This window comes from Centropristis striata, chromosome 1 (assembly GCF_030273125.1).
Source record: "Centropristis striata isolate RG_2023a ecotype Rhode Island chromosome 1, C.striata_1.0, whole genome shotgun sequence".
Lineage (NCBI taxonomy): Eukaryota > Metazoa > Chordata > Actinopteri > Perciformes > Serranidae > Centropristis > Centropristis striata.
This window is the reverse complement of record NC_081517.1, coordinates 25,152,139-25,175,860: the sequence shown is the minus strand read 5'-3', so window position 1 is coordinate 25,175,860 and position 23,722 is coordinate 25,152,139. Positions and strand designations below refer to the sequence as shown.

Sequence of the window (23,722 nt, the reverse complement as noted above, 5' to 3'; positions counted from 1 at the left end):
ACAAGAGGAAAAATAAACATTTTTAAAAAAGGAAAAGAAATAGGGGAAGAAGATGGTGAACGGATAGGTAAGGAGGCAAAATGAAATATAAGAAATCATATGAAAGCCTTCTTAGCCAGAATCTTCCCTTTCCCTTCTCCGTAATTCCCTTTCAGTCGATTCACTCAGCACAACACAACACATGTTGGACAACACAATACTACATGTGTGCCTCTTTCCTCTCCTTCAGAGAACAGAAACTATAGTGATAACATTTTCTATTCTATAATTGATTGATTTTTATTTTGGGTATAAAAAACAGACATAAAAAATAACTGAATGCTTAGTTAACCCAGAGGTTAGCACATATAAGCGTACTGCAATGCTCAATGAAGGATTAATCAAACAAGCAAAAAGGTTTGAAGACTGATTTTGAGATTTAAATATCAATTTAACAAGTTAATAAGTTAAGAGTATGAGGTAATAGAAGAAGCATATACAACAAAGGAGTGGGACAAATATAAACCAGAAACGCTGCAGTTAGTTGCCAAATAACCATAATTAATGCAAAGAAAAACAAAGAACAAGTCAAATGATGCAGAGAAACTGAATCCTCACCGTGAGTTCTTGACAGACTAATGCCAGTGAACAGCCAGGTTGTGATTGAGTCCTTTAAAAGATCATGTTTCACTGCTGATGTGGTTTCACTGGAACAGAGAAAAGCGTTTTAAGTGACCTTAAAAAGACTGGTAAGATATTTTAGTGGTGGCATTGTTTTTTGTGAGTCTGTATTTCTGTTGTCTCACCAGCCACGGCTTGGGTCACTGCAAGGAGGCAAGTCAATGACTGTAAACAGCCAACTTTCCGGAAAATTGGTGCGAGTGACAATGTCAACGCTATCAATGTAACCATCTTCCTCCTCACCTAAAGTGTCATTAAAAAGGTTATCATTCTTCATTTAGTTATGTGATACATAGTGAGGTGTGAGGGTTAACTACCAGTATGTCAAAGGATAGTAACAGCTTGGATTGCAAAATTCTGGGAATTTTCAAAGTTGGAAACTTTCCATGGAAATTTATGGAAATAAACATGGAATTTACAAAATGAAAGGTTGTCCTTTAACAGAGAACTTAAATAAAGTGGGGGAAATATATTTTAGCATAATCTTGACTAAAACAACCAGATTTCATGCAAGTACACTTAAATATCTGCTATTCCTCAATCACATGCTCATAGCACACTGCTTACTGCAGGGTTGGTGAGGCCACGCCCCCTAAAGAGGCCACGTCCCCTACAAGCACTGTGCATTTCTCCATAACATGTTCAATTCATTTACATGTTGAATGGGCCTTTTTCAGAGGGAGAGGGGCTCTTTTCATTTTACATTTAAAATCTGACTTTTTGGCGATTTTTTTGAGATATTGGAGTCATCGTCATTTTATTTTTGAATGGGGTTATTTAACTCAACATTCAGGTTTTTGTTGTTCAATGAAATAATTGATTGTTCAATAAAATTATTAGAACCCAATAACGTTCTACTTACAAATAGAAATGTTGTAATGTCATATTTTTTTATTTTGAATTTTTCCAAAATGATCCAGCTTAACTTCCCATGGAAAGTTTCTGGAAATTTACCAGCAATTTTCCAACCCATTGCAACCCTAGTAACAGCCCAGCATTTCTCCCTTGTCCCTTTTCTTACTACGAGCAAGTTGTAGCTCTTCCACCTTCCTGTTAGCTCGCACAACTGTCATCTCATTGCAGCATTGAAGGAAGGCATCCCTACAGGCTTGACCATCTTGGATGTATTCGCTGCGCCTCTGACAGGTGTAAGAAAGGGGGATGTCCTTCATACCATCCAAACAACACTCACGTTGTAAATCGTTTTTATACTGACTCGCTGGAAAGAAAGAGGGTAAATAATAGGGATAAATATGACAAGATATGTTTTAAAATAAATAAAGAGCAGTATTGTACAAAGTCAGTAAATCTTTGTTGTTATTACATAGGACAACATAGAAATGGAAATGAACATTGTGTTTCAGTGTGGTTCCCTGGAAATATTATATGTAATAATATATATTACCCCATCTGTGGCTATATAAAGCGGCTTTATTTTCTAAAAAGTGAAGTTGACCAAAAGGATAATTTGGGAACCAAAACCTAACCTATCCCGCCTAGACTGAGACACTTGCAGAGAAGAGACACTGCTAGCCATATGGGAAACATTATTGTCATGTTCTGAGCTTCTACATTTAGACTAATAATACATAGAGTTGACACTTAGAGTAGGGCAGAAATTCATGTTGGGAGCATTTTCTGAACATGAAAGAAAAATTGCATTAAGTTCTTCAAACCCATCGGGAATAATATGACAACAAAATTAGATGAATTCATTAATCATCGTTTAAAAGAAAGAAAAACTAAGCAAAACACTGGTGACATTTGTAGGAGCTGATCCCAGGACAACCAACAAAATAAACAGCCATTTACTTGCGGCCTGGAAGCAAGTTTAAACAGTCTGAACACAGCACAATCACAGCAGTTAAGAGTAGCATTTTAAAATATTCATATTTTTTCTTTTTATTAAAAAAACCCCACATGTCAGATATCTCAGAAGCTTTTAGGAAAGCTTAAACTGTCATGCAAAAGTTCAGTGACTCTAGAGGATTGTATAATTTGAGCTATCCTATAATTCTTACCCAAGCTGGTTCTGGCCTCTGTTATAGTGGTGGCTCGTTTCCTCCTGCTTGGGACCGGACAGTTGTGTGCTGGAAATGCAAAATGGACTAACTCTTAAAGTAGAACTATGCAGCATTTTCAACTTAATACACTTCAGAAATCATTGCGATGGTAAAATGACCTGTTTTGACACAAAATACCCCCCGTCAAGCGCCTGTTAACCACGACAGCTAGCTTTAAGAACATGCTAGCTGTTCATGTTCGTATTATAACATGTTTGCCATGGCTGAGCCACCAAAAAGACCTAAGAAATGGTTGCAGACAGAAGAGGTGAGGGAGAGGAAGAGAGCGAGTGACCAAGCGAGGGACAGCACAAGTAGTGAAGGGACACGTGAAGCATTGCTTTATTCACGAGCCCAAGAGATAGCGTTCTTTGTTTAACAAAGGGCTGAAAACACACTCAACTACCATTGCTGAAGCCTTTTTTTTAAAGCCAAGACCGCCTCACGAAGCTTCGTTGTCCCTTCATTAAGCACAAGAGTGAATATCGGTAGGACATTCGCCGAACGGCGAGAGCTATTGGAAATGGAGGGATCCAAAACAAATTGCTATCGACTGTTGCATTGGGTTGTTGCTATCTATGTGGCAAACTTGCCAGACAACTGAGGTTATGTATTCATTCACTGTATGTTTCTTATGTGGGACAAAATTCAGAATTGCATTTCACTTTGGGTGTGTGTGTGTGCGCGCGTGTTTGAAGCATGTTTATGCATGTGTGAGGAGTGTGCGCTCACGCGCATGTGTGTGTGTGTGTGTATCTGTAACTGTAATCACATCAAAGATCAAAGGCAATCAGATCAAAGCACTCAACAGAATTAACTGGCACCTGCCAATGTCCCGGAAGAGCAGCCAGAGGTCGACTGGAATTTCTGGCCTCGAAAGCATTTTTGGCAAAACCATAATACCTATCATTGATCTGACTTCACTTTGAGCGTCCCGAGTTCCTGAATACAGCTATTGCTGTATGGGACCAGTGCTCGGTGCGATTGCCCCGAGGCCCTTAATATACACCCCAAAGCTGTAGGGGGGGCTCCAGGAGCTCCGAACTACCCAGTATGCCTTTTAAAACAGATAAATAAGGGAGGGAGGGAGCGCCATAGAATGCCGTTCCAGGAGTAAAATCAGGATGGAATGGCGTTCCCTTTCAGTTTCAAAAATAGAGTCAATGCTTTTTATTTGGGTAAATCGTTTATAGCCATTTTACCACAGATAACTATGCATTTTACAGTGTTTGTGAACGAAATATCTTTTTAAAAGCACTTGAAGGCAGGTGTATGTATGTATGTATGTATGTATGTATGTTTTTCACAATTCCCCATTGCAAGAGAGAGTATTTACTCTTGTCTGACACATGTATTTTAAAGAGAGCAGGGCAGAACAGTGAGTGAGGAAAGATGAGGAGAGCAGTGGAGAAGAGAAGTGGTGTCACTTAAATATATATATGTACTTCATATCAAAATTCCAATTATTTGAAAAGTTTATTTTGCAGCCTCAAAAGTTGTTTACACACCACACGCACAAGGTCTGATGTTCTTCTTCCTGAAAATATGTGAATGATGGTCCAAAATGACATTGAAATGTGTAGTTTTTGTTCAAATAATGATGTTTTTTTTCCAGTGCAGGGTTCCAATAGTAAAATATGGCCATTTTCACCACTGTGTGTGTGTGTGAATGGATGAATGAGAAGCATCAGTTTAAAGCGCTTTGGAGAAAGGGGCTATATACAGTAAGTGGACTGCAGACTGAAATGCAGACCATTTACCAAGTGGGAGGCTGATGGGGGCCCCTAGAAGGACCTGTAGCCCCAGAGCCTATGACTCTGTGACATCGCCACTGCTCCAAACAACAATTTCGTCAGTTTTGTTTAAAAAATATGATACACACAGTTGTTACCCCGGTTACACAGTGTTAAGGATAGAGACATTTGACAGTTGATTAAAGCACATTGAATGCGTGATTGCCAATTTCTTGTCCTTTCATTGTTTTGGAAATGCCTAAAGTTAATGACAAGGAGTAACCTCAAGCAAAAGACTAGCAAACGGAGGAAGAAAGTCAGAATGGAAGCAAAAGTAGTTTTACCTTCTCTGACGGGAGTCTCAGATGCACTGGATTTAAACATCAGCCCAGCATCATAGAACACACCCATACTGTCCTTCCCTCCACCTGGTGTGCAGCCTGTGTCATACTTCTCTACGGTGTCCCACACCTGAGAAAAGTGGAGGTCAATCACATACCAACATATAAGAAGACACAACTTCATTCTGCAAGTTAATAGCCAGTGAAGGTGGCAGTTATTAATCTGATTTATTCTCAATAATGTAACGTGTTTGTACTACATAATTTGGGTTATAATTTGTATACATCTGTTACTGTACTGTTACTCTAGTATTTTTTATCACAAGTTTCAAAAAGGAGTCTTTTTTTCCACCTAAGTCTGTGATTTTCAAATTCTACACAGATCCCTTATTTATACCAGTTGATCAGAGCTCACGTAGGGAGAGTGGTGGGGTACATCCTGGACAGGTAAGCTTTCTATTGTAGGAAAACATATAAAGACAACACCTAACTATCACACTTTTTTTTTTTTAGCAGTTTAGAGTCTTAGTGAACCTAAATGGGCATTTCTTTGAAACATCGGAGGACACCAGAGAAATAGCCTTATAGAGAGAGAACATGCAAACTTCACACAGAAAGGGTTGATAACCCTAATGTCTGTCAAAAAAAAAAAATCCAAGAGATAAAAATAATAAAGAAATTGCCTTTTTCTGGGTCAGATAGTGCTTGTTGTTTAGGACATGAACACCTTTGTCAACTGCCACCAGTCCTACTTTGGCCCCTGGGTCTCCAGTGACCTTCAGTTCAAAGGGGCTGGTAGGCTCAAAGGACGGAGCAGGTATAGTTGGTTCCAACTTCAACTAAGGGTGAAAGAGCAAATTTGTTTTTGCTAGCACAGTTATATCACATGAGGCATATTTCTTTATGTGCCCTGAACTTGATCAGTTTGCGCGTGGATGTCTTGTTTATCCACTTTAACTCTGCTACATCAGTGTTGTGAGTCTCACCGAGCCCATACAGGAGATCTTGACGTCCAACCTAACAGAGTCTGATACCACCTCTTTAGCACTTGTATGGTAGTAAGCTATGATACGGAATGATGGCAGCATTTCTTTGGTAACAATAAGTGTTACAGCAATCTGTGTTTGACGATTGATGGACTGTCGTTTACATGTAACCAGTTGACCTCTGCTCAGGATCTGCAGACACAGAGTTATGCATCAATTACTGACTGCTGAAAGCAACACTCAAGCATTTGCACAAACGCTTGCATGTAAACGTGCAAAACTTCTCTCACCAGTAATGTGACGTCAAACTCTCTCTCCTGCTTATTGACACTAAGCAGGACTTTCAGGTTTTGTCCGTTTTCCAGCTCAGCTGTATCCACACCTGTAATAACAAGATTACTGCTAGACATTTTTGGAGGTCTTGTTCATGTTGGAGAGACACCAAGGCCACCGCCATTAATAGTGACTTTACCCTCTGAAGATTTTCCTCACCTATGTGGATAAAATTGTTGTTTGTTGTGGTATGTGCGACAGCTACCATGGTAGCTGATGCTTGTCTATCTGCTCCTATTCGACTATCCTCTGTTGTTACCTACAATGAAATGCACACAAATAGGCATACACAAAAGAATACACTGGTAATAGAGCCTCCCTGGCAAACTTATCCTAGCTTTAAAATTCAACATGTTTACCAGGCTACAGACTGGATGCAGGTAATAGGGCCTACAATTTGGCACAGAATTGCCCTTTCACATAATTTAATCCTTTAAACACTTGTCCATGTATTTCACTACAACCCATTGCAAGAGAGAGTATTTCCCCTTGTGTGCCACATGTATTTATAGAGAGCAGGGCAGAACAGTGGGTGAGGAGAAATGAGGAGAGCTGTGGAGACGAGAGGCAGTGTCACTTCACTTTTTAAAAGGTAAATTTGAATTTGAATTATCTGAGGCCTAAATGTATTTTATGTACTTTAGGCCATTGTGCAGCCTATAAGTATCGTATTTATATCAACTATTATTTCTCAGGAAGGCGGCACGAAAACAGCAGAGCAGAAAATAGTAAAGTCCCCCCACACCCACACACACACGAGGTCTGATGTTCATCTTTCACAAATGTGTGAATGATGGTCCAAAATTACGTTAAAATGTGTATTTTTTGCCAATTAATGTGACGTTTTTCTCCATGCAGGGTAACAATACTAAAATATGGCCATTTCCAACACTGTGTGTGTGTGTGTGTGAATGGGTGAATGAGAAGCATCAGTTGTAAAGCGCTTTGGAGAAAGGGGCTATATACAGTAAGTGGACTGCACTGCAAAAATAGGCCAACTTGTATTTTTTGCCTAAAACAGTGATTTAAGTTGGTAAAACTTGGAAATATAAATTATTGACATTTAGGGCAATAATGTAAGTTATAGCACAACAAAGGAAGCCAGTTGTCTGCTCAAAAACAAGTTTGTGAGTTGTTGTTACTTATATCTTTAAGTTGGGGTTCACAACAAGGGACAATAGTTCTGCTAACTCTTATTTCTTTGTTGTGAAATGCGGGAAAGCGCTGAAATTCGGTCATTAGCGAAAGCTAGCGGCTAACTGATGCTAGCGGCGCTGCTTGTTACAGCTACAAGAGTAGCCATTAGCGTATCAATGCTAACTCAAAATTGTGGTCGCAACATTAGCTGACATTTCATAGCGGCGTTACAATCGTGCCAATTCAGCACATTAGTAAGGATTAAAAGTTATTACAATGTAAAATTATAAGTTCAAAAATCTGAATTCAAAGTTGAGCAAACTCAAAAACAAAACTTAAAATATTTAGTTTAATTGTCCAACTTAAAATTTTATCGAAGTTTGTTGCCTTGAAATTTTGAGTTCACCCAACTTTTCTTTTTTTGCAGTGTGCAGACTGAAATGCAGACCATTTACCAAGTGGGAGGCTGATGGGGGCCCCTAGAAGGAATTGTAGCCCCAGAGCCTATGACTCTGTTAAATTGCTACTGTTCCAGACAACAATTTAGTCTTTTTTGTTTTGTTTAAAAAATATGATACGAGGGGGGAAGGAACTGTAGCTTAGGGCTGGGCGATATGGCAAAAAAAAAAAGATCACGATAATTTTTTTTTATATCATCCAATCTCGATTATTATCATGATTTGTTATATTGTTTTTAAACTGCCACTTTTAAAGCATCTGTACTGAAAACTAAAGAAACTAGACATTAGTTTAATATTTTATTAACCTCCAAAGTAAATAACAAAGCAAATAGAATAAGATGAACATAAAAAAAATATAAAAAAAATGTTTTACTTAACAGTACAACAAATATAGAAACATATGAAATAACACAGTGAACTATTATTACCAGTAGCTTTCATCTGCCAAAAATTGCTTTCATGTAAAAGGTTAAATGAAAATCAAACAGTTCCAAAGACATACTTGAACAGTCAGCTGTTTGCTGTTTTGTGGATTGACGGAAAGTCTCGCTATGCCATTTGCTGCAGTTCTGCCTGGCGACGGGCCTGGAGTCGCCACCACCCTAACACCCTTTGCAGGACTGCCATCAGGGTTCACAACTTCAACCTGCCATCGTAGACACAACCAACTGAACAATCAGGAGTAATATAATTAAATTTGTCCTAACATGCTTAGGAGTAATCCAATACTGTTATTTAAATGCTGGCAATTTCTGCAGTCATACAAAACACCAGAACACTCTCTCTGCTTTTCTTTTAAGGAATTTTAACTTACTGTCCTGATACATGAATGTAAATAAGTACTTTACCGCAATATCGAAGGCCATCCCTTGTTTGAAATATTTTGGCGTTTTCGTGAAGCGGATGGTGTAAGGTGATGTGACAATCTTGATACCTTTGTACTGTGCCTCCACCATTTCGCCTCCTGTCCATGACACAAAAAAACAAATACATTTTGCCCCCTCCTTTGAGCTGTACTGATTAAATATGCCACAAAAACAGCACCCATTTTAAATTCACCTAAAGTGGAAAGTTGGCAAAATTGGAGGACATTTTACTGGAAAGTCCTTATATCATCATATAAGGAGCAACACATAATAAAAGGACTTTGTCTTCAGTCCTACCTTAGTCACATAATGCCAAAGTCTTTTTTTTCTTACCGTCCTCCGTCAGCACACTGACAGATACATATATGGAATTCCCCACCAGGTCCAAGATATTTGAGTAGATATTTTTGATGTGTTCCTTCTTCAGTTTGACCTGTCCAGTACCTTCCGTAATCTAATTTGACATAATGCATTTTAAAATATAATCAGTAAACACTTGGCTGGTCCTTTCTCTGAATGTGCAAATTCTTATATCAGCCTGGCATTAATCTAATCAGCATTACTTGTGTAGATTTCAATCTAAAGATTTTGCTGTAAAAACTGTAACTGCAGACATGTGAAAAACCATCCCAGATATTTTTTATAGACTTTTTTTTTTTTTTTTAGCACCAATGAAGCGAACTATAGAAGTTTGAGGTTTGTGCTCTTGGTTTTAATTTCTGTTGACAATAGAAGGATGCAAAAGATAAAAGTCAGACACACACAATGTGGACACACCAATTAACTTGCAGACAAAAGACAAAAGTGCTCACCTGCACTCTCTGGAGAGAATCTGGAAAGCCCTTCTTTTCACGACTTTGGAAAACCACTCCGAACACCACATAGGCCATCCCATTCACTTTTTTACCAAACAGATACCTTAAACATCAAGTCAATGGTAAGCCCAACAATCAAGAGAAATCAGAGTCTTCAGAAACCCAAAAATGAAGCCTTCCATCCAGTTTCCATCAACTGGTTTAGCGTGAATAAATGTTTAGCATGAAAAAATGTTTAGCATGAATAAATGTTCTTTCATCATAAGATGGCAGTGTAATGTATTGCTGTAGGCTAATCCATTAGTAAACAGAAGAAGAAGTAGAGATTGCGCAAGAGACAAAGCATGGCCACCCACGAGAGACAAATAAGAGAAGTCTTCAGAATTTAGATTCAATTGGGGAACTTATAATTGTCCTTTCATGTCAGCTCATCTTGACCGGCAGAGTGGAAAAAGCTGATCAGTTAAATTATGTTGTGACACAATTCAGAGAGAAAAAGAACACAACTTTTCCCTTAATTTTGCAACAGGAAGCATTGTGTTGCAAGTTACTAACAATGGATCGCGTCATGAAAGTGGTTGCCGGAAGTGTTAATTCAATCATCGTCTGTTTGACAACCTTCTTGCAGAAGGAGACATTACCCATGGTGTGCAATACCACATCAAAGTAAGGTGGTTAAACAGAGGAGCTGTGCTGATGCCATTATATGAAAGGAAATTGGACAATTGATGGAGCCAAAAAGAAAACAAGTGGACCATTGCATTACAGGATGCAGAATGGCTGAAACCAAGTTGGCATGCAGTATTTAGAAAGCATGTGTTTTCCAGTTGAAACCGGAACTTTGGGAGATGCAGCTGTCAACAATAAACTGTGACTTTTGACATAATGCACTTGAAACTTTTTTTTGTTGTTGCATTGGTGATAAGTGTTCAGCATAAGTTACTGATCTACCCCAGTAAGAAGTGAGCCTAATAGGACAGAAAACCAAGGGTTAACCCTGAAGTTACCTCAATAACTGCAACTTTTACTTGGTAGTACAGGACACACACACAAAAAAACTTTACGTACGTAGCTTTGATGTTGACGGTGAGTTCTTCACTGTCCGTGTAGTAGAACGGACTCTCAGGTTCCAGTTTAACCTCAAAACTGGGCAGCACTGAAAAAGGAAAAATTATGTTTTAGGTAAAAAGTGAAAGCTTTGTAGGTTTTAAATAACAGTGCAAGTGAAGAGGGACTCACCATATTCTTTGACCTCAAACGCTGCAGTAAAGCTCTGCTGTGGGTTGCTGCTGAACTTCGCCTCCAATTTCCACATTCCATAACTATGAAGAACATGTAATTTAACAGTCAAACAAAGGTTTAAAGTAAGAATTAAACAATGGCATTTGTTTTGCAACTAAAGGTTACAAAGAGGTCCAATTCAGACTTTAAAGGCATAACATTTTTAGCTGCAACCAGCAGTCACCCTGTGGGTCAGTCTTTAAAATATATCTCCCCTTCAGATACCACAGAATTTTTGGCATAGAGGCCAAGTATGTGAAAAGGTGCCTATTTGATTTCATGTCAACTGGCAAAAAGAGGGTGTAGCAGTGGCATTTAACGAAAAGGTGCATAACTTCTAAACTGATTCACATACCATGGCTCAACTCATGAAACATTTGTTGTAAAGTCTTGTGGGATCCATTAATGCACTCAGCAGAGATGTCTTTCTGCAATTTATGCACTCTTTGGCTACCATTATTTCCAAATTTACTGTAGCATAGTGAATGCATGAATGCATGTATGAATGCATGTGGTCACCACTATTGTAGATTTGTGTTTGTTCATGTCTAACGCACTGTGAGATATGAAATATGCATATGAAACCTATGTTTGTTTTGTAAGCTGCAAAATTTAGAGTGCTCAGTGACCACAGTTTATACACATACATACATACATAGATACATACATAGATACATACATAGATACATACATACATACATACATAGATACATACATACATACATACATACATACGCTTCATTTGTGTTAAATTCAAAGGGCATCACAAGACAGGTTTACTGATATTCCGAATGGATGGCCTTAAAATTAAATTGAGAACTTTGGAACTCCACACATCTTGTTGTTCTACAATGATATATAGTTATTAATTTTGATAAACTATTTCTTGTCCAGGACTGGACCTACTTTTTTTTTTTAAAGATTATTTTTTGGGCATTTTACTGCTTTATTAGATAGACAGATAGAAAGGGGGAGACAGAGGGGAAGAAATGCAGCAAAGAGACCTCAGGCCAGATTCGAACCCGGGTCCGCTGCAGCAAGCACACGGCCTTCATGGTAAGCGCTCTACCAGTGTGAGCCACCGGGACGCCCCTGGACCTACTTTTAAACACAGTTTCGCTGTCCAGTAGTCTTGTCCATGATCCACAGGGCCAAGGACTGAAATCTTGTATAAATCAGTTCTAAATGAATATCGTTCAGTTATGGTGATGTCACTTCCTCCATAAGTCAAATTTGAACAGTGACAGTCCCGACCAGCATTCAGCGGGCTTGAAAACATCTTTCTCCAGGCAATCCAAAGTTGTTGTACTATCAGTATAATGTAAAACACCAACAAAACACCCCTTGATGCTCTGAGCTCTCAGTCCTGGCAGCATGGCTACTAAGCTAGCTGACTGCAGCTTAAGTTAGCAGCATTTAGCAGCTGACAGAACACGTAAAACTTTCTGTCTATCAGGAAACACCGACTTTAGACTGTAAATTTTGAATATGAACAGATCATTACAGTTAGAATATTAACAAAGTAAGAACTAACTCAACACAATTATAACTATGGGCCAGTTTAAAACTATGGTCACCAATAACTCTGCCTTTCACTGTAACTGTTTTTAATGTTTTTGCATATGTTTTTGTCTGTGCTGTTTTGTGTTTTCTCTGTACTCTGTTTTTTGTTTCTCTGTACTCTCGACATCATTGTAAATGAGGGGTTGCCCTCAATGATTCCTCGAGAAATAAATAAAGGATAAATGAAAATGAAATGAAAAGAACAAGTGTTCAAATGACGAAGTGAGAGGCCTACTCAGATCCTTAATGACAGCAGTCACACTGCTCAGATGGAGATGGAGGAGGAAGGATAAAGGGGGACAGCACAGCTACGACAGCTTGGTTGCAGATCAGGCGCATGTCTTTCTGCTGGTGCACAGCGTTTAAACTAGGGGTGTGACGATAAACTCAGCTCACGAGACGAGACGAGACACGATATTGGGTTCACGAGAACGAGACGAGACGAGATTTTAAGAAAACTACAATGACACAATATATGACTGGACCAACAGACTTTTATTTAACCGAGTTGCACATGCATTTTGAAATGTTTTATTATAACTCTTTACATGCATGATTTAAGCATGAGCTTTTAATAATATTCTTTTTCCACAAATTGAAACTAAAATTAAAATTTATAAAAGGTAAAATAAAATAAAATATTTCTCTCTTTTTTTCAAGTGCAAACAATATAAGTAGTGTTTCCTTTAGGGGGAAGAGCGGCCACTTATGCACAGCATCTCTGCTGATCATAAACATTGTGATCGTGAATTAACTGGAATCGCTCACTGTGCACAGAGTGTCCGGTGCTTGTTGTAAGCAAACAGAGATCGCTAAGTGAACACCTCCTGCAGCAGCAGCACATACATACTGTACTGCTACAGAGCTACTGTTAGCCTATTAGCAATTTGCAGAGTGGCTCTGGAGCTGGGAGAGACTGCTGCAGGAGGACTGAGGACTGAGCACTGAGGACCGCTTCGATTCGTTCTTACTCTTCTTAACGAGCCCCTACGATGTCATTCTGGCTGACATCTGGCGTCATTACTGCCCCCCCCCCCCCCCCAGACAGATTTTTAACGCGACGAGAAATATTGTGGCACGGGATCTCATCACGCCCCTAGTTTAAACAGTTCATTTGTATTTTTTTTTACAGTTTAATTTAATTTATTTTTTTGTGTACTGTACAAACATGGCCTTGTCCCCCTTTTTTTGTTTCAGGAAAGACATGTTTACGTAAAAGTTTTTGGAGTTCTGAGCCTTCATCTTGGGGAAAATGACTCACCTGACAATTCCACCAAGTCGGTGAGAACCAGAGAGGATTCCGGATTTCACAGAGGTGAGAGAACTTTTAGCAATGAGGCCTTCAGGGGTCTGAAAATAAGCATTAAACAACTGCTATTATTATACTATTATTATTATATTCTGGTAACAATCATGGATGATCCACTTATTGATTTCATCTATTTTTCAAATTCCCCCAGCTTAGTTCAAGGGAGAGGTCACACTAGTATATGCAACTTGTGTATGGGTGTATTTTAACATGGCTTCGGTGGGAGACAATTAACAGGGAGTCTTTGCTATATTAATGATTTAGCTATTTTATGTATACTAACTAATGAGCAGTGTTTGTTGATCATGTTTTAGGAACAAGCGACACCTGATGACTTTCAGTCCTGTACTTATAAAAGACACTGTACATTACCTTAACTTCAATGGAAATAGTATCATCAGTTGAAGTGCCCTTGTCAACAGGCTCCATGCCCGGCGTTACTGCAAACACCCTGTAATCGACTGTCAGAAGGAGACAGAGAGCAAGTTCTTATGTTATATCACAGCTTACTTTGCTATGAAATGAGTAACTAAACACTCCACAGCTGATAGAAAGATGTTTCGTAAGGCTATGCTTGGAGTTTAAAAAATGTAATAGTTTTTTTAATTGTTTGTGATCATTTTAATGCATATTCTGCATTTAAATAACTCACTCAAGACATATAAACACAGAAATTTTGATTGTATCCAGTAAAGACGCAGCTTTGGGCGAAATGCTTCTTTAGTGGTACTGACTAAGAATTCTGGATAAATGCATAACATGAAAAAAATCCTTGCTTGCTGCTGTTATTTACCGTTATTCTACAATTTAGGGCCAGTGGCTGGATAGAATAGTTTTAAAATGGTGTTTTAATGAGCTAAGTCCTATGCTTGCACTGTCAAATGTGGGAAACAATTTGAATGCCAATAGCCTTTGGCAATAAAAGAAAATGGAACTAATTTATAGTCACAGGAGGATGATTGCCTGCTCCGTCAGTGCAATTTGAGATTTGAACACTTTTGATACAAATGAGTACAAGATACAAATGAGTACTTGATCAGAACAGCGATTGCCTTCACCTTTACTTTCTGTGTTCTTTATACTCAGGAAGTTTGTGCATACTTCACTCATGTGAGGTTGGTCTCATGCTCTTTGATTTCCCGTTTATTTCAATTTGTTGCATTGGGGGGTGGTTTCGTGGGATTTCTGAATCAGAGTCAACATCTTATCTCAACCCACCCATGTATCAGAAGATGATGTTCCGGACAGGTTGGGCTGGCAAACTTTTTTTTTTTTCAGAGAGCTACTAAGTCTAAGGGTCTTTTTCCTGTTGCATGCTTACTAAATTATGTGGTGCAGTTTTACCAATACTGTTATCCAATAGTGTTTTATGTCTGATATTTTAACACTCTTCCAATGAATTTCTCCAACATAGTAGTAAAAATAATCATTGATTTACCAGGATGTGATTCTTAAGGGAAAAAATTGTGTTGTGATCGGACCACAGGTGAATCCTGGGTTCATTTGTGGACTTAAAATGATGTGGACTAAAATGAAACAGTGTTCTAATTCAACTCACAAAATGGCATTCCCCTCCATTTTGGGCATCTGACAAGGAACAGAGAGATGCCTCTCTCCCAGGATGCCTTGCGTTTATGACACCGACAGATGAGTTCATTGGTCAGGAGAACTATGACACCATAGGTGGTTGACCTCCATCACCCTCAGGAGGGGACCCATCCCTACTGGGGTGATTACTGGTGCCTCAGTTGGTAGAGAGGTTGTCTTCTGAACGGAAGGTTGGTGGTTCGATCCCCGACCATGTCAAAGTTTCCCTGAGCGAGATACTGAACCCGAAATTGCTCCAGATGCTGCGTGTGAATGAATTCCCAATGGTGGCTGGTGGCACCAGTATGCCCTGGTAGCCTCGGCCACCAGTATGAATGTGTGTGTGAATGGGTGAATAAGCGTAGTGTAAAGCTTTGGATAAAAGCGCTATATAAGTGCACCCCATTTACCATTTACCCCCTACCCCTTCCTCAACCCCTGCAGAGATCCCATCTCTGGGTGAGGCTTTCTTCAGAAAATCTCCTTTTCCAATAAGGAATTCTGAAACAACCACAATTCTGATCTACCCTGCGCATCAAGGTTGCATTAATGGACGCAAAGTCCATTGCAACTGCCAGAGAAGGCTTCCTCAACAACAAGGACGATCCAGCAACTTAATTTGCAAGACAGCAAATTATTGAAACTCAGCCTGAAACTAAATCTTCGACGCCCTCTTTGAAAGGATTTCTCCCCTTTCTGAACTGGACTGGCAGTAATGTAACTGGGCTTAGATAAGAAAACCAGCAAGGACTGAAGTACAAAGGATTTGACCTGCAATCAATGATTTGGTTTATATGTGTGTTTTTAAGTATCATTGTTGTAATATTGGTATAGCTAAATAATTTGAAGTTGTATGTTAACCTTGCTTTACACAGACGTACATGCAAACTAACTCAACTAACATCTGAGGCATCTTAAATTCCAAACAATAGCATATATTAACTTCCTGTGTGTATTATTCAGACAGGATGGTAAGAGCAGGCTTTCAGAGTCTCAAATATCTTTCAGAGGGAATTCCCAGCTTCAAATCAGCAATATATGGCTGCACTGCCCTACAGGGACCTACATGGTTATCCCACATAAAAAGTAAAAAGACGACAACAAAAAAACAACAACTTTGGACTCACCATTACTCTTGGGTGTGTAGAGTGTCTTGTCAGTCTGGATGAAGATGTACCCAGCCTGGAAGGACACCAAGACGATTTTCTCCAGCGTTTCATCAGGAAATCTAGCTTGTAGATACACAAACTGGGTTTCTTCCTGACTGAATTTTGCAGGAGGGATCTGAGGAGGAAGGGACCCAGTATACCCAATCATTATCTCACTTTTACATTTATTATAAACACAACATACATTCAAACCACAAAAAAATATATGGAGCATTTCTGCTTTTCAGTAAACCAGCAATGTATTAACTTTATGCAAAAAGCAGTGTTTTTTTTTAAATGTTTCTCTGTTCTTTTTTCAATACTTTAATTCAATACTTGGGAGTCCATGTTGTGATGTCTTGTGAAAAAGTCTATATTCTGTTTCAACTTTTTTTTTGAGATGCTTTTTTAGCAACATGGTTTATGTTGAACGTTTTTTGTGCAGGTGCTTATGCATGCACACACAAAAATAAACCACCTTTAAAATAAAAGTACTGCGTTGTATTGATTTCTAATTTCTGGGTAACCTCACGATGTGGCCTGCAGGCCGCCTAATGCCCAGGTCTGGTCGAGTATGCTAACAAATGCATATCCTTGGTATTAGCTATTGACAAGGCCATTATCTATAACTAAATTGATCAATGTAACTACACTGCAAGTAGTTCTTAAATCAACAAACATAATGAGGGTTAATATTTATAAACATAACACTGCCAGAAGCTTTTGAATGAGGGTTGCAGGGTAGGGAATGAATAAGAAGTCTCCGAAAATTTTATATAGAACATTAATGAAATAGGTAGGGCTTATGTATTAAAATATATGATCAGCTTCTAAATTCAATTCAATTCAATTCAACTTTATTTATAGAGCGCATTTCATGCACAAGGCAGACTCAATGTGCTTCACAATGTATATACATAATTACAGTAAAAAAAAAAAAAACAGAACACAGAAAAAAAAACAATTAAAAAAACAACAAAAAAAACAATTACAAATAAATTGAAGAGTGCAGGTAGACAAGCTATGCCATATTCACCACATATACACTTACTTACTCACACATGTGCACCCACTCCCACAACCACACACGCACGCACACAGTTCAACCGAATGCTCTGTTTTGTTGTGTGTGCCTATATACAAACTCTGCCTAATGGATAGTAGCCTATCCATTGCGATGACATGCAGTACTGTGTAATTATACCATAAATATAGAAATTGCAGTGTTCCACATTACAGTCCAAGTACCCAGTACTCAAATGAATTACCTTGACCTATTGTTCTTTCCATTATTAAGTCCTTTTCTTACTTAAGTACATTTTCTGAAATCCTACAAGCCCGATTCCCAAAAACATTGAACAGTGTAAAAAATTTAAACAATAAGAGAATGCATTAAATTTAGAATAAGGGAATGTTTCCGAAAAATTTCTAAATTTGGGACTTTGTGCAAAGCTTATGGTCAATTCCAAGTCAACAGTACAAAAAATTATATATGAAAAATTATATTTTCTCCAGTTGCAATATCTGTAAAATGCAACGTACTTTCAGGAAAACGAACAATCACAAAAATATTTATTAACAATAAATGCCAAATAGCAGAAATGTATGTATATAATGTGTATAGAATATTTTTTTAATTCTTATTCTGTCTTCTGTATCTATGCATCTGTATCTTGAGCTGCTATGACATCAAAAATTTCCCCACTGAGGGATAAAAAAAGTCATATCTTATCTTAAATAAGCCTGGGTCAAGGATAAGGCCAACAAAAACTGTCCTATGCCACCACTGAGCTATATACATCACAAAGCTTTTTATTTTACATCTGTGTTAAACATAACATAAACTCAAGAATCACATTTTTTTGCAATTAAACCAAGCACCAGTATTTCTACGTTACCGTAATTCGTCCCAGGGCCTGGAAAGAAGCTGTGGCGTTAAGGGTCACAGATATTTTTTTATACTCTGTAACTTTGGTTGGAAAACTCAAAACTCTGATTTCAACTTGAACGTCGTTTGTCCCTCCGAAGTCTTGGATTTCCACAAAGATGTTTTCTGCTGTTCCAACTCTCAACAAGTTGGGTGCAGACATCACATTCCTGGAGAGAAAGAGGTAGAGGGTGTAATACTGCTTGGACAGAGAGAACTACAATGCTGCTTCTGACTAATGGACACACTGAGAAACCCTGGAAAACACACAGTAATCGTGAACATTAATAACATAAAATCATTTGTTGTTATTGATGTACTTAAAGTATTGGACGACATGAAATTTTTATGTGAAATAACAATTAAAAAAAAACTTTTATAAAGTGTGGTGGAAATACAGGGGCTCAGAAAAACAATATAAAAAGAGAAAATACAATTGGCATTTGGTGAGAGAAAAGGTATATTGAACAAATAATTCTCTTCGCTGATTGGCTGCACTGCTGTCTTTTTTTGGATTTCGGGCAAACTGGATGCTTTGCAGCATATTGCTGCCTCTCACAGGTCGTGGTAATAAGATAAAACAAAACTTTTTACGTTTATCATGAGGGAAACGGCTGTGTAGCATTTGCAACTCTCACACAACAAATTTGTAACTCATAACATATGGGTTATTTAAACAACAAGCTAACTCAGCTGTTGCTTGGCCAAAACTGCAAACTGAATAGAAGACAACCCTCTGAATAGAGACACCAACTGAGAGACGGTGCTGACGGAGCGAGAAGTTTAAAGTGATTCACAATTTTTCGTGGAGCTGTGAACTGTTTTCAATCATCTATCCCAAACATTTCTGTTGATGTGTAAAAGAAACTGTGTGGATTAATGAATAAAAAAGGCATATTTGATATGCACTGCATCTGTGGTTACTTTATGAAATTGAACCAGCAGGTCTGCTATGAACATGTTAAATAAAACCACACAAAGTAGTGGTAATCAGCCCGCTGATTTGTTTTGAGTCCCACCAAATGCAGTTGTGTTTTCCTTTTTTGCTTTTTGTTTTGTGAAATGAGTGTTGTCCTTCAGGGCCACCATATGGAAATGTGTAAAACGAGGAATGGAGAGGATGATGAACTTCAGCCTGGACTTCACCCATTCTGAGTAATCTATTGATTGTCTTAATCAAGATCCAGCTCTAAGTCAATAAAACATTTCATAATTGCTGTGGGGATTTACTGGCATTATTGAAAGACACTGCACTTTGACTTGTGCTACACAAACACAGATGGAATGGAACCAGGTTAAACTAATACTGCAATCAATATCCTGAATCCATTACTGGAAATAGTTATGTATGCAGGAATTTGACTTATTGATGCTCCCATTAATAAGTCCTCCTCTCGCTTAAGTACATTTTCTGAAATCCTACAAGCCCAATTCCCAAACCTTGGGACAGTGTAAAAAAATTAAACAATAACAGAATGCATCAAATTGAGAATGAGGGTACATATTTACAAAAAACAAAAGTTTTCCAGTTTGAGCACCAGATTATGTTTTCTTTTTATCATATATTGTTTCTTTGAATTCATTGCATTCTGGTTTATTATGTTATTCACAACATCTCAATGTCTTTTGGAATCAGGCTTGTAATCATCTAATTAGATATAATCATAACACTGATGTATATAAAAAATATTTCAATTGACCTGCCATAATGAACGCAAGACATTAAAGTAATCTATCAAAATTAAATAAACTCAATGATAGGCACATCACTGACATCGATATTCATTTTTCATTGGCTGAGCAAAGGAAGACAAAAATATAATGTGTTGTGTTTATATCCACGGAAATTGGGTTGGAACTAAAAGCATCCATCAAAACTCAGCAAAAGGTCTGTTTACATGTTTCTAATAATGTTTACATTTCTAGATTGTGCCATTTTCCAAGATTGAGTTTTTTACCTGGTCTTCATATGATGCCATTTTGTAACAGGTCTTTGGGCATTATGACAATATCAGATCAGTCAAAGACATAAAACATGATATTTGACTTTATATTATTTTTAATGTGAGGATATACAAACATAATTAGACCAGGACTATAAATAAATATAATTCCTAACAAAAAAGTCTTGACCATTTTGGTTTATAGTGGTTAATATTTGGCATATTAGACTATAGCAAATAAATGACTTTCTGGGTAATTTCAAGATCATACATTTTAATTCTGCACGAAAGCAATGATTTTTTTGTGGGAAAATTAACGGTAATGTATTGTGCTGAGAATTATGTAATTCCAAATTAAATTGTGCCAAATCAACAAAGAAAAACATGGTTATCTCACTGCAAAAAAGTCTTGTCTAAAAAAAAGATAAAAACACTAAATCTGAGGGAAATTATTTTGCTGCATGGACAGATAATTTCACTTCACAAGATTTCTTATATTATGATTGTTAAATCTAGAAATAAGCATGTTGAACGCTTAAAAAAAGTAAATTAATTCTTAAAACAATTAATCTAACACTTCTAAATATAAGGTTTTTTTTTTTTTATCTTGGTAAGAACCAAATCATTTGCATTGCTTGAAGAAAGGCTGATTATATTACATGTCTTATAACCTTAACCCATTGAGGCCTGAAAAACCGCTGGGCGATTTTAAAATAAGCCTCTAATTTTCTGGAAATTCTGGAAAAATAGTGTGAACTCTTCTACTAAATAATAGATTTTTCAGCCTCTGTAGCAGATAGAAAACAAATTCAAAAAGTATTTGAGAGCTTATACAAAATACTACAAAACGACGTAAACGCTTTCCAGGCTTCAATGGGTTAAAGCAATTTTGAACACATATTCAGAGTCTGGAGGAGAGTGTCAAGATGAGGAAGGCCTACTTACAGTTGAGTTCCATCAACCAGAGAAGTTAAAGAGGAAAAGGCCAGAAAGGCCAGCAGCCACAGCAGACACGTTCTCCTACCTGACCCCATATCTGCTGCCAATGTAGACTCACTCTGCAGCACCCTCCTTTTATCCACTTATCCTCCCTCCTCCTGCACCTTCAAATCTCGTCACTACCATCTTATCCAGTTAAAAATAGACTTAAAAAGTCTGTTTAATGTTAATGCTGCAGCAAGCTGTAACCATTCATTGCTGTTCATTGTGGGCATAGTGGAGTTTCTACATAAATTAAATCTATCTGAACTAAATGTAAGGATTCAGCAGTCAGTATCCTTTTTGTTGCTGTCCCTCTACTGCAGCTCAGCACTTGAAACACTGTCAGGGGAAACAGTCTCACTCACTGCATGGCTCATCAGCCTCATATCACCAAGATTTCAACGGCAGCTTATATTTGCATGATAACAGTAAGGAGAGCTGCTGGATTTGAGTGAAGCAGGGTGAAATCTGGCCTGGAGCAGCTTTGAGGGGGGAGCAGAGGGAATGAACAGTTGCATGAGCAGAGAGTGGAAATTCTCCACTCAGCTCTTTGCTTTTTTCATTATTTAAAGTGACATGGGCACCCATATTGCCTTGTTCTCCCAGAATATCATTATTTCAAATTCAATATTTATTCAAAACTTACATTTTTCAATTCATTTCTTTCCAACTTAGTCCGGTGTTGTAACTAAACCTTGATCAGAGACTATGTGACCTTTGTTTTGGATTAGAATTATAACACACTTCAATATTGCAGAAGGGCTTCAGAGATAGGAGAGTTGTTGTTGCTCATAGTTCAAGCTTCTGATAACAGCTAAAGGCTCCGTACAACAACGTTCCATGCCTGATTAACACAGAGACACTAATAACGCTGTGAATTTAGAATATTCTCACATGATATGACTAATTAAGACTGCTGAAGTGTCATATTTACATCACATATACTTTGAAAGATTAAATGAGAACTGTGGTTCTCCGAATGCCCATTAAGAACCGGAATGAATGATTATAGCTTGGAAAAACTATTTCAATGTGCACTTGACTACTGTTTTAAGACATTACAATTTACAAATTCAGAACATTGTAAGCCTATGCTTCCCAGTGACTGGATGAGACACTAAACATAATTAAAGATAGAGGAGGAGGGAGGAGAAGTGGTTAAAAGGAGGGTGCTGCAGAGCGGCAGTTCATATTGGCAGCCGACGGGGTCAGGTAGGAGAATGTGTTCGACTTGGCTGTGGCTGCTGGCCTTGCTGGCCTTTTTGTCTCTGACTTCTCTGGCTGCTGGACTGCCAATGTGAGTATCTTTACACACTGCTCCAGATGCTGACGCCAGTTAAAAGATGTGTACAATACTTCCAAGACCTTTGGAACAACATAGAAAAATCCATGCTGTGATTTGGGTTCCAAAAACTTTTTCTCTAAACTGCTGTAACCCCCTTATTGTCAATATACCTAAGACAGCTGTACATCTTCTGAATACTCTAGGTATCTACTCCGGGTTGTGATTATTCTCAAGGTCACAGCACATCAATTCATACAGTGAGGTGAAGTTTCAAGAAATTATTTCACTGTAATGAACTGACTGCTACAGGGACTAACATCATCCCACATGAGCTCATTGAATCCACAAGAGTCTCAGCTTTACAGTGATACCCGGTTTATGTCATTCACTGGCTTTTAGTGACCCCAGTGTGCACAAATATTCAAATGCAGTAGGCGAAAAATAGCACATTTCAATGCATGAGAAAAACTATGTGGTTTTTGCCTTAAAATTGCACATTATGAGCATAAACAAACATGAATATAAAGAGGAGACCCAAAGAGCCCATTCAGATATCATGATGTCAGAGGTCACATGACCGCTTTGAAAATCGCTGAGCCCAAAAAAAAATGTCTAACTTTGCTATTTCTCACTAACATTGTTATTTCGGCAACATGATATCCTGACATGCTTGGTACCAATGGTACCAGTATCTATAGTATATTCTAGTATATTGTTCAAATACTAACATGTTTGTAAAACAGAAAAAAGCTCAGGAGAATTTTCTTTTAAATCTAGATATGTGTACACGGGGAAAAAAAACAAGTTTTGATTGATAAAATTTGTTTTGATGAATACTGAGTGATTGTAAGTATTAATGACAAACTAAATACAGAAACACAATAACAGTGTTTGGAATCATACTGACGCATTTCCATATCATTTTGATTGTCTTAGTTTAACCAATGGGAAAAAATAAGTCATGTCACTGATACAATTATTGGGGGAGTTAATTTTATTTTGACTTCAATTTCTTGAGTTCATTATGGTGTGGGTCATTTGAAATTGTATGCTGCATATTAGTGTCAGCGTCAGTGTTATGACTATAGCAAATGTTTTGAAAATTGTATTCTAGAGAATGTACAAGCAAGAGGAGGACTTATTAGTGGGAGCAACATAAGTTAAGGGATTTTTCTGCATATGTTACCATTTCCAGTAATGGATTCAGGGTATTGATTGCAGTATTAGTTTAACCTTGTTCCAATCGATCTTTGTTTGTATAGCACAAGCCAGAGTGCAGTGTCTTTCAATAATGCCAGTAAAT

At 37.9% G+C, this 23,722-nt stretch overlaps 2 protein-coding genes across 2 annotated transcripts in view; one reads left to right on the top strand and one right to left on the bottom strand.

The window, feature by feature from the left end:
* Positions 1 to 21,252, bottom strand: part of LOC131973647 (complement C3-like) — a 39,295-nt gene extending 18,043 nt beyond the window's left edge. The window contains exons 1-20 of the mRNA XM_059335700.1: positions 21,099 to 21,252; positions 18,182 to 18,380; positions 16,263 to 16,419; positions 13,921 to 14,009; positions 13,501 to 13,589; positions 10,635 to 10,717; positions 10,464 to 10,551; positions 9,393 to 9,498; positions 8,914 to 9,034; positions 8,563 to 8,678; positions 8,217 to 8,360; positions 6,276 to 6,375; positions 6,074 to 6,165; positions 5,784 to 5,975; positions 5,481 to 5,636; positions 4,801 to 4,927; positions 2,682 to 2,750; positions 1,682 to 1,879; positions 786 to 903; positions 598 to 686 (exon numbers count right to left, since the gene is read on the bottom strand). Coding sequence (XP_059191683.1) covers positions 598 to 686; positions 786 to 903; positions 1,682 to 1,879; positions 2,682 to 2,750; positions 4,801 to 4,927; positions 5,481 to 5,636; positions 5,784 to 5,975; positions 6,074 to 6,165; positions 6,276 to 6,375; positions 8,217 to 8,360; positions 8,563 to 8,678; positions 8,914 to 9,034; positions 9,393 to 9,498; positions 10,464 to 10,551; positions 10,635 to 10,717; positions 13,501 to 13,589; positions 13,921 to 14,009; positions 16,263 to 16,419; positions 18,182 to 18,380; positions 21,099 to 21,187 — 2,422 coding nt within the window. The 5' untranslated portion in view covers positions 21,188 to 21,252. The remainder of the gene's footprint in view (positions 1 to 597; positions 687 to 785; positions 904 to 1,681; positions 1,880 to 2,681; positions 2,751 to 4,800; positions 4,928 to 5,480; positions 5,637 to 5,783; positions 5,976 to 6,073; positions 6,166 to 6,275; positions 6,376 to 8,216; positions 8,361 to 8,562; positions 8,679 to 8,913; positions 9,035 to 9,392; positions 9,499 to 10,463; positions 10,552 to 10,634; positions 10,718 to 13,500; positions 13,590 to 13,920; positions 14,010 to 16,262; positions 16,420 to 18,181; positions 18,381 to 21,098) is intronic.
* Positions 21,253 to 22,315: 1,063 nt separating this feature from the next.
* Positions 22,316 to 23,722, top strand: part of LOC131973632 (complement C3-like) — an 83,205-nt gene continuing 81,798 nt past the window's right edge. The window contains exon 1 of the mRNA XM_059335679.1: positions 22,316 to 22,431. Within this exon, the coding sequence (XP_059191662.1) occupies positions 22,355 to 22,431 (77 nt within the window). The 5' untranslated portion in view covers positions 22,316 to 22,354. The remainder of the gene's footprint in view (positions 22,432 to 23,722) is intronic.